The sequence below is a fragment of the Taurulus bubalis genome (assembly GCF_910589615.1).
Source record: "Taurulus bubalis genome assembly, chromosome: 2".
NCBI classification, from domain to species: domain Eukaryota; kingdom Metazoa; phylum Chordata; class Actinopteri; order Perciformes; family Cottidae; genus Taurulus; species Taurulus bubalis.
Window position 1 is genome coordinate 40,869,236 of NC_136590.1, and position 16,029 is coordinate 40,885,264.

The 16,029-nt window shown below is 41.6% G+C and overlaps 1 protein-coding gene across 5 annotated transcripts; it reads left to right on the plus strand.

The window, feature by feature from the left end:
- Positions 1-6,029: 6,029 nt before the first annotated feature.
- On the plus strand, positions 6,030-15,470 carry rps6kb1a (ribosomal protein S6 kinase b, polypeptide 1a; the record flags this gene model as incomplete). 5 transcript variants are annotated; one of them, XM_079237609.1, is made up of 15 exons in its annotated part: positions 6,030-6,101; positions 9,399-9,442; positions 10,017-10,137; positions 10,939-11,007; positions 11,761-11,908; positions 12,120-12,177; positions 12,851-12,951; positions 13,062-13,152; positions 13,290-13,380; positions 13,499-13,606; positions 13,717-13,779; positions 13,906-13,983; positions 14,078-14,185; positions 14,691-14,803; positions 15,233-15,470. In XM_079237609.1, the coding sequence occupies 15 exons, from the start codon at positions 6,030-6,032 to the stop codon at positions 15,468-15,470; spliced, it is 1,503 nt and encodes a 500-aa protein (XP_079093735.1). The 5 variants fall into 5 exon arrangements, with proteins under 5 accessions (XP_079093735.1, XP_079093737.1, XP_079093738.1 ...); XM_079237611.1 differs by having other exon boundaries at positions 9,402-9,442; XM_079237612.1 differs by having other exon boundaries at positions 9,408-9,442.
- Between the last annotated feature and the right edge of the window lie 559 nt (positions 15,471-16,029).

Below are 16,029 nucleotides of genomic sequence, written 5' to 3' on the forward strand. Positions count from 1 at the left end.
CTGTACCTGTGGTTATTTGAAATGTATGTATGTATGTAGTGTTTTCTCATGTGCTTTCACTATAAATAAAGTCCATTGAAAAGAGGATTCTGTTCATTTTGTGATAAGTCTTGACCACACTGGGCCGGTGTCGACCCTCAGGCCTCCAAAGAATCTCACATGTCAACCGAGAAAGAGGGTCAAGACGGATCCTGAGTCCATCACAACTCCGATTTCCCCATCTAATGTTTCACATCCAAATGGTTATCACATTACTGATTTGCTCTCTCCACACTGACATCATCTCCATTTCAGATTCCATGTTAAGCCATTATGATGAGCTGTGAATATAGCTCCACTTATGCTCTTGTGACACATTAAAGTAATATTTCAACACACTATTACCACAAACTAGATAGTGTATAAGCATTAATAAATAATAAAGTGAAACAAAAAATGATTCTACCATTTAAAAATATGATTCTTATATTAAACATTTACTTTGATTTAAATTTGGGGAACGTGCCATGAAATGAAGGACAACACAATAACTATAAAATAAATACATTATGTTTTGTTGGCGTTTCACACACATTTTCACAACTTCGTAGATGAATCCTTCAAATGCATGTCATACTTTATACACTATATACAGTCCTTTAAATTGATTTCATGATATGATTCAGGTATTTTTTTACCTCGGATCTGGTCTCTGTGGGTATGAGGTAATACGTGTGTGGGGTTACTGTGATTTTGTGTGCTGGGGTCAGTGCGAAGAAGCACCTGTCGGAGGAGGAAGTCCTGTTCCCAGAGCGGCCACGCCCCGAGCACCATGAAGACGACATGTTCTACCCACCCCACCCGGCCCCGGGGCTCTGGCTGAAAACCCAACATGCAAATCCTGCCTGTCCAAACAGGCTAGAGGACTCGTGTTCAAATAATGACTCTTCTTTTGTCCTTCCTCTCTTTCTCTGTCTGGTCTCTCCATAAGTGTACATGTACTACAGTTGAAACTGGTACACACACACACACACACACACACCACTTCCTTCACTGTCACTCACACTGGTGTTTTTCCCCCTCCCTGTAAGCAGGCTAACCACTGAGGGATGCTGATATATCACTGACTTCATCCACCACCCACAAGCCTACTCTGCATTTGGTTATCCACTTAGTTCCTTTCACACTCTGTCTCATTAAATTATGCTTACCAAGGGATTTTTTCTTCTTCTTCCCCTTTACTTAAAAAAATAAGAACTCAAAATCACATTAAGCTCCTTTGTTTTGTAAGTAGCAGTCAAAGTCGGTGGGACCACCGTGGAGACAGATAGATGCTTCTTCTCAAAGGAAAGTTCCAGTTCACACAGTTTGATGTGTAGATCAAACTGTTGGAAAGTTCATTGTAGTTTGGTCCAACCGAATAAAACTAATGTAATGTAAATGTCAGCTTTATCTGTGTGGGTATCTCTTCATACACACACTTATATATGTTCACACACACACACACACACACACACACACACACACACACACACACACACACACATAACTGTGGTTACCGTAAAGCCCCGGCTCCAAAAGCCTTTGTTTCCTTTATTGTGGCTTTTGGCATGCCAAGATCAAACAAGCTTATCAGCGACTTCAGGCCCTTCATAATTCACTTCATCTGAGAGGAGATATTATTGCTCTCATTTGAATTAGGTCACTCGGGCGATTCAGAAAGATCGAGTGTCTCGCTAAACTTCTTCAGCAGGCGCTTGGCTGGCCTCTTGTGTGATTTACAAGGATTGAAATATATCAGTAAAACCGTCACTACGTAACAAAGTACTTTTTATCAGATTCAATCTGACACAATAAAACGCATCTCCCTGCGCTGTGTTGAACTAAATTATGCGTAGGTATTTTAACAGAGCTTATTTAGGCTGGAGCATCTGCTGTTCCTGCCCACACAGTGCCAGCATGGCAGACTGCCTAACGGCTGGTGCCAGGTGGCAATGCCAGGGCACTGTGATGAAACACACACACACACACACACACACACACACACACACACACACACATCTGTAGCTCTAGGGCCTTTCCCATGGAGTTAAGATCCAACACCGTGTTGTGTATTTGTTGTTGCACTTTTAAAAGGCAGTTGAAAAATTCTACAACAGTGACACAAATCAATAGTTTTCTTTAAGCTTTGATTTAGGTTTAGGGAGTTACTTTCAGAGGGAAATACCCCACACTTTTTGTTATCCCAAAACAAAAAGCACAATTTTTGTTCCGTGCAGCCTTTCCCAAATGAGCTTTGTGTGGCTGCATGTCACAGCGAGACAGAGGAGTCACAGACCTGCCTAATGGCCTGCCGTGCCTCTCCGTTTCTCCCCTTTGAGTTTTACCAAAGAAACGGCATCATTAAAGTGTGTCATAAAACACACAGGGGGTGTGACTGCTGTAGTGGGACTATAGCAGCAGCAGCATGCCTGAGAGTAGAGTGGGCGTAAAATTCTAGCAATGTACCTAACAGTCCAACACACACACACACACACACACACACACACACACACACACACAGTCAGAAGCCTTTGATGTGAGAGGACGTCACTGAGTAAACCTTTGGAATGCTTGAAATCCAACGGTATGGACTTCACTCTGCAGCTGACTTTATCCTCAGGTGCTGAATGCAGCTAAAGCACCGCTTTACGTGTCAATGCAGGTTTCTGTGTTATGACATGATGCCATCTCTGAAATATTACACAGGAATGTCTCACACTGCTTTGCAAGCATACCAATTCTGTGACTGTGTGGTGTGCAATTTCTGTTGAAGATGCAAATTAGGCAACACTTCAAACTGGCATCCCGAATGTGTAAAGAGAACTGGATGCAGTGGAGGAGGCAACGCCTATCGTTTCTGTGAGCAGGAACAAGTTTGACATTTTGGGAAATGTGCCTACTTGCCTTCTTTTCGGAAGTTGAATGATCCTCTGTCTCAGATCGGTGCATCCTCATTTGTTTAAGTCAGAAACCAAGAAAGAAAGAAAAACATATTTTTAAATGTAGCACGTTGGAACAAAATACAGACACGAATCAGAAACGTATGACATGACTACAGGGTTCTTACGATCATGGAAAACCTGGAAAAGTCATGGAATTTTTAAATGGTTACTTCCAGGCCTGGAAAAGTCCTTGAAAAAAATAAAATCCCAAAAGTTTTGGAAAAGTCATGGAAATGTGTTATATTCATACGTTCATGACGTTCATTTACGCTGAGTTTGAAATACGTAATATGCTTGGAAAAGAAAGACGCTCAAAATATAAGCAGGCATCCATACAGGCATCAGATATGGTAGTGTTTTCTGAAAGTATTGGTACTTTTTGTCCAGACGAAGAACATTCCCATTACACAAGTCTTTGTCCCGCAGTAAACACCAGGCAAAGATGAAAGAAAAAAAACACACAGAGAGGCTGACAGCTTACACCCTCCATTTTAAATTAATGACCTTCCACATTGACATCGTCCAAACATGAGAAGACAATGCAGTTGGTTGATATGCAAAATAATTTTTGAATGATCCCAATACCGACCTCACACGTCATCACACAAACCCACAACAGAGCTCTGGGACTTTCTAACAGTGTCTAATCTGTCCTTTTTTCAACATAAACAAAGCTAAACAAAACAGAGAACACACACAGAACAACCTATTTCCTTACCCAGTGCAGCTGGTTTTGATCACCGGGCAATCAAAGTAAAACAAACTATCGGATGGACTTGAGGCAGCTCTCAAAGTAACGCCGCCCTGCAGGGGGCCCGTCCTGAGCCTCTCGGGACTGGGACCGCCACAACAAAAGAAGCTGTGGTAAAGGTTGACCTTCTAGCTCCTAGACTGAGGACCTAGTGGGAATTTCAACTGTAATCATTGTCACTTTTACTAAATTATGTTGGAGATCAAATACGGTTTAACAATGACTCTTCTAAGAGAAGTTTCATTGATGTGCCATGCTGCAGCTGGGACGTCCTGCTGACTGCTTTCACGTCAGCTGTATTGAAGGAAAGCAGCAGGAAGGGATTGCTGAAGATTACATTTATTTAATACGCACCTCCAAAAAGCTTTCCTGTTTACTCCGTTATCATTATGAGTAATCATACCCTTAGATTCGGGAAAACAACTGACCTGAAGAGGGGGACTGTTTCCCCCTTATCATTTTACAAACCCTAGACATGACTTTTGATTCATTGTTGTGCTGTCACAGTAAGTCATTTGAGGGGACTGTGTCCTTTCTGTATTGAATTAACTTCTTAAAATCCCGCTTAAGAAAAATGTGTTTATGGTTGGAGTTTTTTCCACTTTGATGTTTTACTGCGTAGAGTTGGACACTATAAGGATGCTTTCACATTTTCACACTCCCTTTAAACACACAAGTTTGATGATGGATAGGCATTTTGTCAGGACCTTAGAGGAGATCAAAGTGCTGCGATAAAGTGTAGCTATACAGGCAGATATTAGGATGAATGAAAAATAGCTTTCACACCCTGAAAAGGATTCCCTCTTCCTTGCTGCCACCTACTGGTAATGGGAGTTGGAGACAGACCCAGCAGTGAATTTCAGGGACATGACTGGGAAGAACCCACCTCAGCTTTAGACTTAACTTCTTCTATTGTATAGTAGCCCAAAAATAGGTCTTTATCCCAGCAGACAAGACATTTTGACTTGTCCTAGTAGGAAACACACGGGTGTTACTAATAACATTAATGATGGCTATGTTCAATGCAAGTGACCCAATAAGCCATGATAGTGTGACAGTGAGCCAGAATGCATAAAAGACCATGAAACTGCCGTCACTAATTTCTTATTAATACCGGTGTCTTTCTTACTGCGACACGTCAAAATGTCCTCTGTGAAATAACCTGTTCTGCATCCTTTTAATCAAATCACCTGCAAAACATCTGTGACCATGAAGATTCTTGCTAAATCAACATTAATATATTTAATTCGAACAAACAAATACCATTATAATACTTTGCTGCTGTAGTTCTTGCTTTGGCTATCAGTGATCACCAGTGAAATTAACAAAATGAACTGGCAGGATGTCCTTAGCTCAAAAATAATAATAAAGTAGCTACATTCCAGATTCAGCGTTGCACAATTTTGCCAGTGTATGTATATATGTATGTGTGTGTGTGATGCTGCAACAAACATAATCAATGTCCCACAGGATTACTTTATGACATCACAAAGTGTACCACTGTTTGGATAGAGAATTATTCACACACTTGAAAACGATGGTCATGCCAGTGGAGGAAGTGTTCAGATCCCTTAATTAAGAGCCACACTGTTCAAAAATACTCTGTTATAAGTAAAAGTGCTGCATTGGAAATGTGACTTGAGTAGATGAACAGAAACAGGCCCCTGTGACTGTTATGTATATTATTAGATATTACTCATGCATTAATGTAAAAGCATGACTAAATTATTGTAGTTGGTTGATGTGGCTATTTTTGAACTATTTTGTGTAGGACTACAACTAATGATGATCTTTTTTATTAAGGAAAACCCATATTTCAAAACCATATTTGTATGTCCTGAATGCAAATAAACATATTTAATTTGTAAAATAAAGCGTTCAAATAATTATGGTGATGTCAAATTTACAATATTTCAGAAGGTTTCAGAAAATACTCAAGTTAAGTAGAAGTACCTCACATTCTTACTGAAGTACTTTACTTACACTGTACTTAGTTGTATTCCACCACTGAGCAAATTATTGCAATTAACTCGACTGGCTCTGGAACAATGCATCTTATTTTCTGCGTGAGTTAAGGCCTCGGTTATTATTGCTAGTTGTCACTTCTCTAGTTGGTCCCCGAGCCCGCCCGGGCCGCGTAGTGCCGGTGGCCGACACTAGAGGCTCCTCCGCCGCCCAGCGCGTCTTGTTTTGGGTTAGCTGGAGGCTAGCCCATGCTGTCTGCTGTAGCCGGTTGTTACGGGGATGGCTCTCCCATGAGGCGGGTGAGCGGGACTGCGTTTTCTGACTAAAATACCGAGCGAAGTGCCGTGGCCATGGCCGGGGTTTTCGACATCGATTTGGATCAACCGGATGAGAATGTCTCTGACGACGACCTCGAGGACGGGGTGAGTTTACGTTAACGCGGAGGCTAACCGCCGCTGTTAGCTGTTAGCCGTTAGCACGTCGCGGCTCCGAGGCCTGCGGTGCTAAGTAACGCCGCTGACCAGGCAAGTGAGCCGTTAACGGACATGTCCTCGTTCACCCCTTTCCCGCGGAATCGAGCAGTGCCCCCACATTAAACGGTGTTGTCGAGATCCCGTTGCGTTTTCCTGAATTTAAAATGATGTCCGAGGCACAGATCAGTTTCACCCCCGTCCCGGTTTAGGACGTCCGCGTAATTAGACGGCGGACACGTCGGTGTTTCACGGCATGTGTTCAGGAAACCACCGCTCGAGCGCACATGACGTTAACCGACGAGGGCACGGACCCCACTCTGTCAGCAATGTGTTGTAGAGGAGGGGGAAATGGATAACCACGCCAGAAATAACGCACGCCGACTAAAATCGGAAAATAAGTGACCTACAACGTCGCGTTTCATTTCACCGGGCGTAGCTCACTCATGATACGTGTCCGACAATAGAGTCAGTGGTCTGTATCGGCTTTAGTCTGCTGTAGAGATACGGGACAGTGTAGGACGATTGGTGGTTGTTTTTTTTTACCACTAACTCACATTAAACATGAAAATAAGTGTAAATGAATTCACAGCAACAACAGGCTGAAATCCTACCAATGCCAGCCGGACTGTGTAACCAACATGAACACACTGTTTGCTAGAGTTCCCACCAGATAGCGTTACTAACCCTACTATATATACTATAATTGAACTCTACTATATACTATCATTGAACTCTACTTCATACTATCATTAAACTCTACTTCATACTATCATTAAACTCTACTATATACGATCATTAAACTCTACTTTATCCTATCATTGAACTCTACTTTATCCTATCATTGAACTCTACTTTATACTATCATTGAACTCTACTATATACTATAATTGAACTCTACTATATACTATCATTAAACTCTACTTTATCCTATCATTGAACTCTACTTCATACTATCATTAAACTCTACTTCATACTATCATTAAACTCTACTTTATCCTATCATTGAACTCTACTATATACTATCATTGAACTCTACTTTATACTATCATTGAACTCTACTTTATACTATCATTGAACTCTACTTCATACTATCATTGAACTCTACTTCATACTATCATTAACTCTACTTCATACTATCATTAAACTCTACTTTATCCTATCATTGAACTCTACTTTATCCTATCATTGAACTCTACTTTATCCTATCATTAAACTCTACTATATACTATTATTAAACTCTACTTTATCCTATCATTGAACTCTACTTCATACTATCATTAAACTCTACTATATACGATCATTAAACTCTACTTTATCCTATCATTGAACTCTACTTTATCCTATCATTGAACTCTACTTTATCCTATCATTAAACTCTACTTTTTCCTATCATTGAACTCTACTTTATCCTATCATTAAACTCTACTTTATCCTATCATTGAACTCTACTATATACTATCATTGAACTCTACTATATCCTATCATTGAACTCTACTATATACTATCATTGAACTCTACTATATACTATCATTGAACTCTACTATATCCTATCATTGAACTCTACTATATACTATCATTGAACTCTACTATATACTATCATTGAACTCTACTATATACTATCATTAAACTCTACTTTATCCTATCATTGAACTCTACTTTATCCTATCATTGAACTCTACTATATCCTATCATTAAACTCTACTTTATCCTATCATTGAACTCTACTATATACTATCATTGAACTCTACTATATACTATCATTGAACTCTACTATATCCTATCATTAAACTCTACTTTATACTATCATTAAACTCTACTTTATACTATCATTGAACTCTACTATATACTATCATTGAACTCTACTATATCCTATCATTAAACTCTACTTTATCCTATCATTGAACTCTACTTTATACTATCATTGAACTTTACTATATACTATCATTGAACACTACTATATCCTATCATTAAACTCTACTTTATCCTATCATTGAACTCTACTTTATACTATCATTAAACTCTACTTTATACTATCATTAAACTCTACTTTATACTATCATTGAACTCTACTATATACTATCATTGAACTCTACTATATCCTATCATTAAACTCTACTTTATCCTATCATTGAACTCTACTTTATACTATCATTGAACTTTACTATATACTATCATTGAACACTACTATATCCTATCATTAAACTCTACTTTATCCTATCATTGAACTCTACTTTATACTATCATTGAACTCTACTATATACTATCATTGAACTCTACTACATACTATCATTGAACTCTACTATATCCTATCATTGAACTCTACTATATCCTATCATTGAACTCTACTTTATCCTATCATTGAACTCTACTTTATCCTATCATTGAACTCTACTTTATCTTATCATTGAACTCTACTATATCATATCATTAAACTCTACTTCATCCTATCATTGAACTCTACTATATCCTATCATTAAACTCTACTTTATCCTATCATTGAACTCTACTTTATACTATCATTGAACTCTACTTTATCCTATCATTGAACTCTACTATATCCTATCATTGAACTCTACTTCATACTATCATTAAACTCTACTTCATACTATCATTAACTCTAATATATACGATCATTAAACTCTACTTTATCCTATCATTGAACTCTACTTTATCCTATCATTGAACTCTACTTTATCCTATCATTAAACTCTACTATATACTATTATTAAACTCTACTTTATCCTATCATTGAACTCTACTTCATACTATCATTAAACTCTACTATATACGATCATTAAACTCTACTTTATCCTATCATTGAACTCTACTTTATCCTATCATTGAACTCTACTTTATCCTATCATTAAACTCTACTTTTTCCTATCATTGAACTCTACTTTATCCTATCATTAAACTCTACTTTATCCTATCATTGAACTCTACTTTATCCTATCATTGAACTCTACTTTATCCTATCATTGAACTCTACTGGCTGTTTGCTGGTAATCGTTCAGGAGAAGCAGTGTGTCTACTCGCTTTAGTCAGCCACAACGTCACCGGTTAACTTAAAGCAAATACGCTGACACTGGCTCAAGTATTGAGTAAGGAAATACCCTCATTAACACTAAAAGTAAAAAGCAATGTACCGTCCATAATAAGATCTACATGTAAGCGCAGGTTGGCGGTTCATAACCTCCCAACCCTCATTCCTTTATGCTGACATTGTCCCATGCCTCTTGTTTCCAGGTCCAGCTCAGTGAGTACATGGAGCAGTGCAGTGGCTTTGACTTGTAAGTACAACAGAACCATAACACCAGCTCTCTGGCTCCCTGGAGGGGCAACACAGTCTGAACATTTCCATCTGGCTGAGTGGAAGCTGTCCTCAAGGAGTCGTGAATGGCCTCTAGTGCTTTGACACCTTCCACATGTTTTTACAGTATAAGTACTAACAAAAGCCATTAGAGGTGGATGGGAAAACTAACAGAAGGTGGGATTCGAACCATCACAAGCTATATATTCCATATTTTTTGTGTTTTGACCGTGGAGCTGGAGAGTGTGTATCAGCGTAGTCGAACGGTCTCCCATCGATGTTCAACTGGGATCTGTGCAAGCCATAGCACATGATTCACATAATTTTCATTGAAACCATTCAGGTACCCCCTCTGCCCTGTGAGAAGCAGCTGCATGAGTTTCCTTTCATTTGTCACCCATCCAAATGGAGCCAATAGTTATTTCTTTAGTCTAGGATAGAGTCTCTTATGGCTAATAATCCATGTTGGGGTCACTACAGTAATGTGAATTGAAATTGTAAACGCAATGTTTTGTGATTGTTTTAAATGTGATTTTTTTTTTTTTTTTTGCCAGTAACATGGATGACTGTGAGAAGTTTGAGATTTCAGAGAACAGCGTTAACAAGGGAACAGAGCCGATCAAGCCTGAATGCTTTGAGCTGCTGAAGGTTTTGGGAAAAGGTGGCTATGGAAAGGTGAGGCATCTCTTTGGACAAACTTCTGAATTTAATGAATTATGATGTAACATGACTTGAAATTTGAAGGTTGGATACATATATTCAATATACAGGTGCCGGGCTGTATAGTTGGGTGTTTTTAATTCTCTGTGGGCGTATGTGACCTTTTCATATTGTGGGACGTTGAAAAGTTTGGAAAATACCACTTTGTCATTTGAATCAGAACCATTTCTTGCCAAGTACGTTTACACATGCGAGTTATTTGTCCTGGCGGGAGGTGCAAAACATTTAACGATAAACATGAAACAGAGTGCAATACAAAGGGAGCATGGACAGTGGCAGTGCTTTTCCCTTTGTCCCTAATCATTCCCTTGAATGTCCCCACCATGACAAAGTGCCAGGGATCCTGTAGGTCAGGAATGTAATTCAGTTTCCTCAAAAAAGGAGCCACTTTCCCCTCCCAGCTGAAGGCAGTAATGTGAGTTCTTAAATGTTCAGAACTATAGCAAGCACTGTCACGACTGCAAGCTACATGACCTTTCTCATTCTCCATTTTGGCCAAACACTGAAATTAACTTCATTTTCTTTAAGGTTAATACATCCAACCCCTTTTTGCTGCTTATCCAGGTCCTTGGTTAATTAGTTGTATCATCAGGAAGTACTGAAAAAGTGTGATATGATATACATTGTAATCTATGTGGCATTTAATAATGTCTTAAATGTAACTGGGCTCCCTCCACACCTTCTGCAGACACCTGTGTAAATGTCTGTGGATTCCGCTTGATGTGATGTGCAATTTCTTTTTTTTTTTTTTTACAGGTGTTTCAGGTTCGGAAGGTATCAGGTTCCACCTCCGGGAAGATATTCGCCATGAAAGTTTTGAAGAAGGTGAGTGAATGGGCCGGTTTGGTGAAGGTTTTTATATTTTATTTAGTGAGAATAATCTCATTAATTTGAGAGGAATGGCGTCTGCATGATCTAACCCAGTGATCTTCAACCACTGTGCGATAGATAGTCAGGTGTGCTGTTGGATAATGTCCAATTTAACTTAATCAGTCCAAAAAAAATATTATTTAGTTGCCGCAAATAATTTTCCATTGTTGAGCATTTGAGCCTGCAATATAGTGGCTGGCCTAGTAATTAAATATTCTTCCATGCCAGTAGGTAGCGCAATAATTACCTACATATTTTGGTTGTGGATTTTTTTTATTGTAGAAAATGTGCCGTTGAAAAACACTGATTCAATCTACATGGAAGCAACGACAAGTGGCGTACATCTGTGGGGAATGAACACATTAAATACTCCCAGTCTGCTGTATGTCACCGTCTCTGGTGACGTACTGGTGGAGGCTGTCTCCCATGAAGCCACAGATCTGCTGCTTCTGTTCAGCTCCACCTCCTCTCTGCAGCTGACACAGAGCCTTTGCCAGACTTTGCTTAAAAAGCCAGCTCATATTCCCCGAAGCTTGAGGTTTTCTTTGGATAATGACTGTGTTTATTGGCTCCCTGAGACTTTACTGTAGCTACCAACCTGGTGCCGCTGCAGCTGATATCGAAGCCTTGACACAAGTCAACGGGGTCAAAGTTGTCATGAACAGTTCCACAGCCTGACTCTCTGCGTGCCCTTCTGTCCCCTGCCAGGCCATGATTGTGCGTAATGCTAAGGACACAGCTCACACCAAAGCAGAGAGGAACATTCTAGAGGAGGTGAAGCACCCTTTCATTGTGGACCTCATCTATGCCTTCCAGACCGGGGGAAAGTTGTACCTCATCCTGGAGTATCTGAGCGGTGAGCATCGCTAGCCCGCGATCAAACACACAGTACAGCACACGCCTCATACATTCACATGTTTTTGAACATTTTTACGAGCATGGAGGGGAGGAAAAAAGTGTGCGCCGGATATTTGATGGGCGTTTTTTTATTTTCTTGCAATAAAGTGAAAATGTGGGTCTCCTTTTCCACTGTGGTATAAACATGACTTTATGTGTGGTGACTGCAGGTGGGGAGCTGTTTATGCAACTGGAAAGAGAGGGCATCTTCATGGAGGACACCGCCTGGTGAGTTAGCCGCTCTGTCACCAGGAGAACCTTCTGGGGTAACATTCGCCGTGAGCTGACGAATTTACAGCGTTTCTGTTGGTGAAAGGGAGTTTCTAAATAAACAAATTAAATACAAATATTTAGTTTTTTAAGCGTCCCTGTTTTCAGGCGCTTTTGTTCAAACAAGTCAAACCAAATCCCGCTGAACCTTTCATCCCCCTTTCCACTCACTGTGTTTGTTCCCATATTGTTTACAATATAAACCCATTTCCAGATGGCAACATTACGGGCATCTTAACAAACACCCAGCGTTGCCCGTTGTCTCTGCAAGGTCTTTTATCGTTGACTCGTGATCTCCAGGACCAGATAAGGTCTCGGTCAGACTGATGCTAGCAAACTCGTTGAGGGGGTTCTCAGTGAGAAGCTTTCCGTTTTGGGAAAACAAGCAGAGGTGTGACACTGTTTCAGAGGCGGTCCCTTTGGAACGGGGACAAAACGCTTGCAGTATCTGCCGTTCTGTATAAATAAACACAGCCTGCAGATGAAAACGGTGATTACACGAACCAATAGGGGTGTAACACTTAAACTGAGTGGCACGCAGGACAGTCACAGACCTAGATCATCAGTGAGCGACGGATTCTCTTGATGTCAGCGAAGGTTTGCTGAAAGCGTGACCTGCGTCTGTTGACAGTTTCTACCTGGCCGAGATCTCGATGGCGATGGGTCACCTGCACCAGAAAGGCATCATCTACAGGGACCTGAAGCCTGAGAACATCATGCTCAACGACAACGGTACACAAACCTGAAGAGTCCCTCACAAGATGATGTATAAAAAAAATAATTATTTCTACCGGGTAGTTTTTTTTTTCTAATGTTCTCCCTTTGGTCCCGTTCCCTTCTAGGACACGTGAAGCTGACCGACTTCGGTCTCTGCAAAGAGTCCATCCACGACGGAACGGTCACCCACACCTTCTGCGGCACTATCGAATACATGTATGTCCCACACGCTCGCCATGCGGATTGCGTGGATTAATTATCGCAGACGCATGCACATTCGGGCACATTTCCCACTTCCTTCACAGTCTGGTGTGTCTGCTGTGTGATCGTGGTCATTCCTTCTCCTTCCTCAGGGCTCCAGAGATCCTGATGAGGAGCGGACATAACCGAGCAGTGGACTGGTGGAGTTTGGGAGCGCTGATGTATGACATGCTGACAGGAGCAGTAAGTGCAACTCCCATGGTGGCAATGCTTTAGGAAGTAACACTTTAATTGTCATTTCGTGTAGGAAGCATTTGCCACTGTTACCAACTGTCGTTTCGGTCCTGCTACTTTTTCATAGCCGCCGTTCACCGGAGAAAACCGAAAGAAGACGATCGACAAAATCTTGAAATGCAAACTCAGCCTTCCGCCATACCTCACGCAAGAAGCCAGGGACCTCTTGAAAAAGGTGAGCGGTGTTGGCCTTCGTCCTGCCTCATGCTTCACTGGAGCCGCTGTCTCCGCGGGGACACTCGGGAGCGACAAAGGAAACTGAGTCTCCGAGCTTTTCTCTTTCAGCTGCTGAAACGAAACGCCTCGTTGCGTCTCGGGGCCGGACCGGGAGACGCTGCCGAGGTCCAGGTAAATCCATCCGCTGAAAGAAGCGTCGCAACAGTATGCACGCAGCGTGTTAACATATTGATCTGGCTGCTTGTCGGAACACCTTGTTAATAATCAAATCCCTGCTGCCGCCATTGTGTTCCCAAGGCCCACCCGTTCTTCCGTCATATAAATTGGGACGACCTCCTCGCTCGCAAAGTAGAGCCTCCATTCAAACCATCCCTGGTAAGTTTGTATTTCTTTTTACGCAGCAACGTCCTCCGTGACCAGTATTCTGGCCCTGCTCGGCGATGACCTGACTTGCTATTTCTTTTGGCAGCAATCAGCTGATGACGTCAGCCAGTTTGACTCCAAATTCACCAGCCAGACTCCAGTGGACAGCCCCGATGACTCCACGCTCAGCGAGAGCGCCAATCAAGCCTTCCTGGTGGGTCACTGGTGCTGGACCGCCGAGCAAACAGTGGGCTTTATCTGTCCCCCTGGCTCCGTTTCTGGAGTTTCCAGAATTTTTCACAACTTGATATCAAATTCTTTAAGGAATAATCCATGATATAACGTACGGAAATGCCACGTCAGTCAAAGGAGATTTGGGATTGAGCATTTAAAGCAACGTTTCTGATAGGATACCGTGGCGTTTACTCTTGCACTTTCTATTTCTGTGTTGTCTGCATACAAACAGAGGCCAGCTCTGGACCCAATGTTTTTTTATTTCCTTGTTAGGTCTTACGAGAATCGGTTAATGCATCCCATCTGGTGTAGTCCTGTTGGCTTTCCTGGAAGCTTCTGTCACTGTTCCACCACATTGCATGATATGGTTAACTCCGGGTTTCATTGCTCATCATCAGCTGTGGGTTGTTTTTGGAAAGATGGTGTTTTGAAGAGGTGGACTCAGACCTCTCTGTTTTTGCCCCCCCCCTCTCCCTCCTCTTCAGGGTTTCACATATGTAGCCCCATCTGTGCTGGAAAACAACAAAGAGAAGTTCTCTTTCGAGCCAAAGGTGCGCTCACCCCGCAAGTTCCCAGGAAGCCCCAGAACACCTGTGAGGTAACAGCAAGTTGTTTTTTTTTGTCTCTGTTTCATTGAAGTTCATCTGCTGCTTTCAGATTCTTTCCACATACCTTGTATAATGTAACCTTGTAAATTGCCTGACCTAAACAAAGCTCCATTCCAATGGCACAACAGGAATAAGTCGGGGTCAGTGGTTGAATGAGATGAGTTGAGTTTGAGATAAAAAGAGAACGCTTGCTTGTCGGGCAGATAAAGAGCTTCAACTTCAGATTGAATATCTAACTATTAGAACAACGGTTCTATTGAAATCATTCCTCATCTGGGGGTTAAAGAGCAATCTGCCTTTAGCCTCCATATTGTTTCTAGGAATGTTTTGTCACTGAACAGACGCATACATTATTTGCTCTGTGACCTTCTAAAAATACAGACAATGGTGTCTCACATGTCCATTTATTATTTCCACAGTCCGGTGAAGTTTGTCGGAGGGGACTGCTGGCCCCGGGGCCCCGCAGCCACCGGCCGCACTGTGCAGCAACACATGGAGGTGTCGTCGGTGGAGCAAATGGACACGAGCGGCAGCGGCTCTGAGGCCTCTGCGCCGCTCCCCATCAGGCACCCTTCAGGCATCAATGCGGGACCCTACAAAAAGCAGACCTACCCCATGAACTCCAAGCGGCCAGAGCATCTACGGATGAACCTATGACACTCGGCTCGCCCTACGAACACTAGGACTCTTCTAATTTCTCGTCTTCTTCCTTTTGTTTTGTTTTTGCTTTTCAAAGAGACTTGTAGAATTCTTTCTTTCTTTCTTTCTTTCTTTCTTTTTTTTTAATTGACTGACACTGTCAGTGCCGATCACCAGCTCTTCCAGCAGCGCCTTCCCATCCCTCCTGACTCAGCCGGGCCACCTCGGCCTGAAGCAGATAATCAGCAGGGAAGTACAGCAGATCAGAGTCGGGGAAAGTAGTGTGAGAGAGGTGCTCTTCCATGAAAGTTGACTTGCTTATTGGTGGGTGTACTCTACTGGCATTATCATATGATTTACTGGTGCTCTTTTATCCTCCGGTCTGGTGAATGTTAATGCTAGTGTTAACAGCTCATTGCCTACATCACAGTGAGATAATTTGGTTACGGGGTGTTTATTTCACCCTCAACATGCTGGGCAGTCATCTTGTGAGGACTTGCAGGTTGCACTAGGTAGCTTGTCAGTAGGTACATTTACTGGATAACAATCCACAATGAACACAGTGTTCCTTCATGTT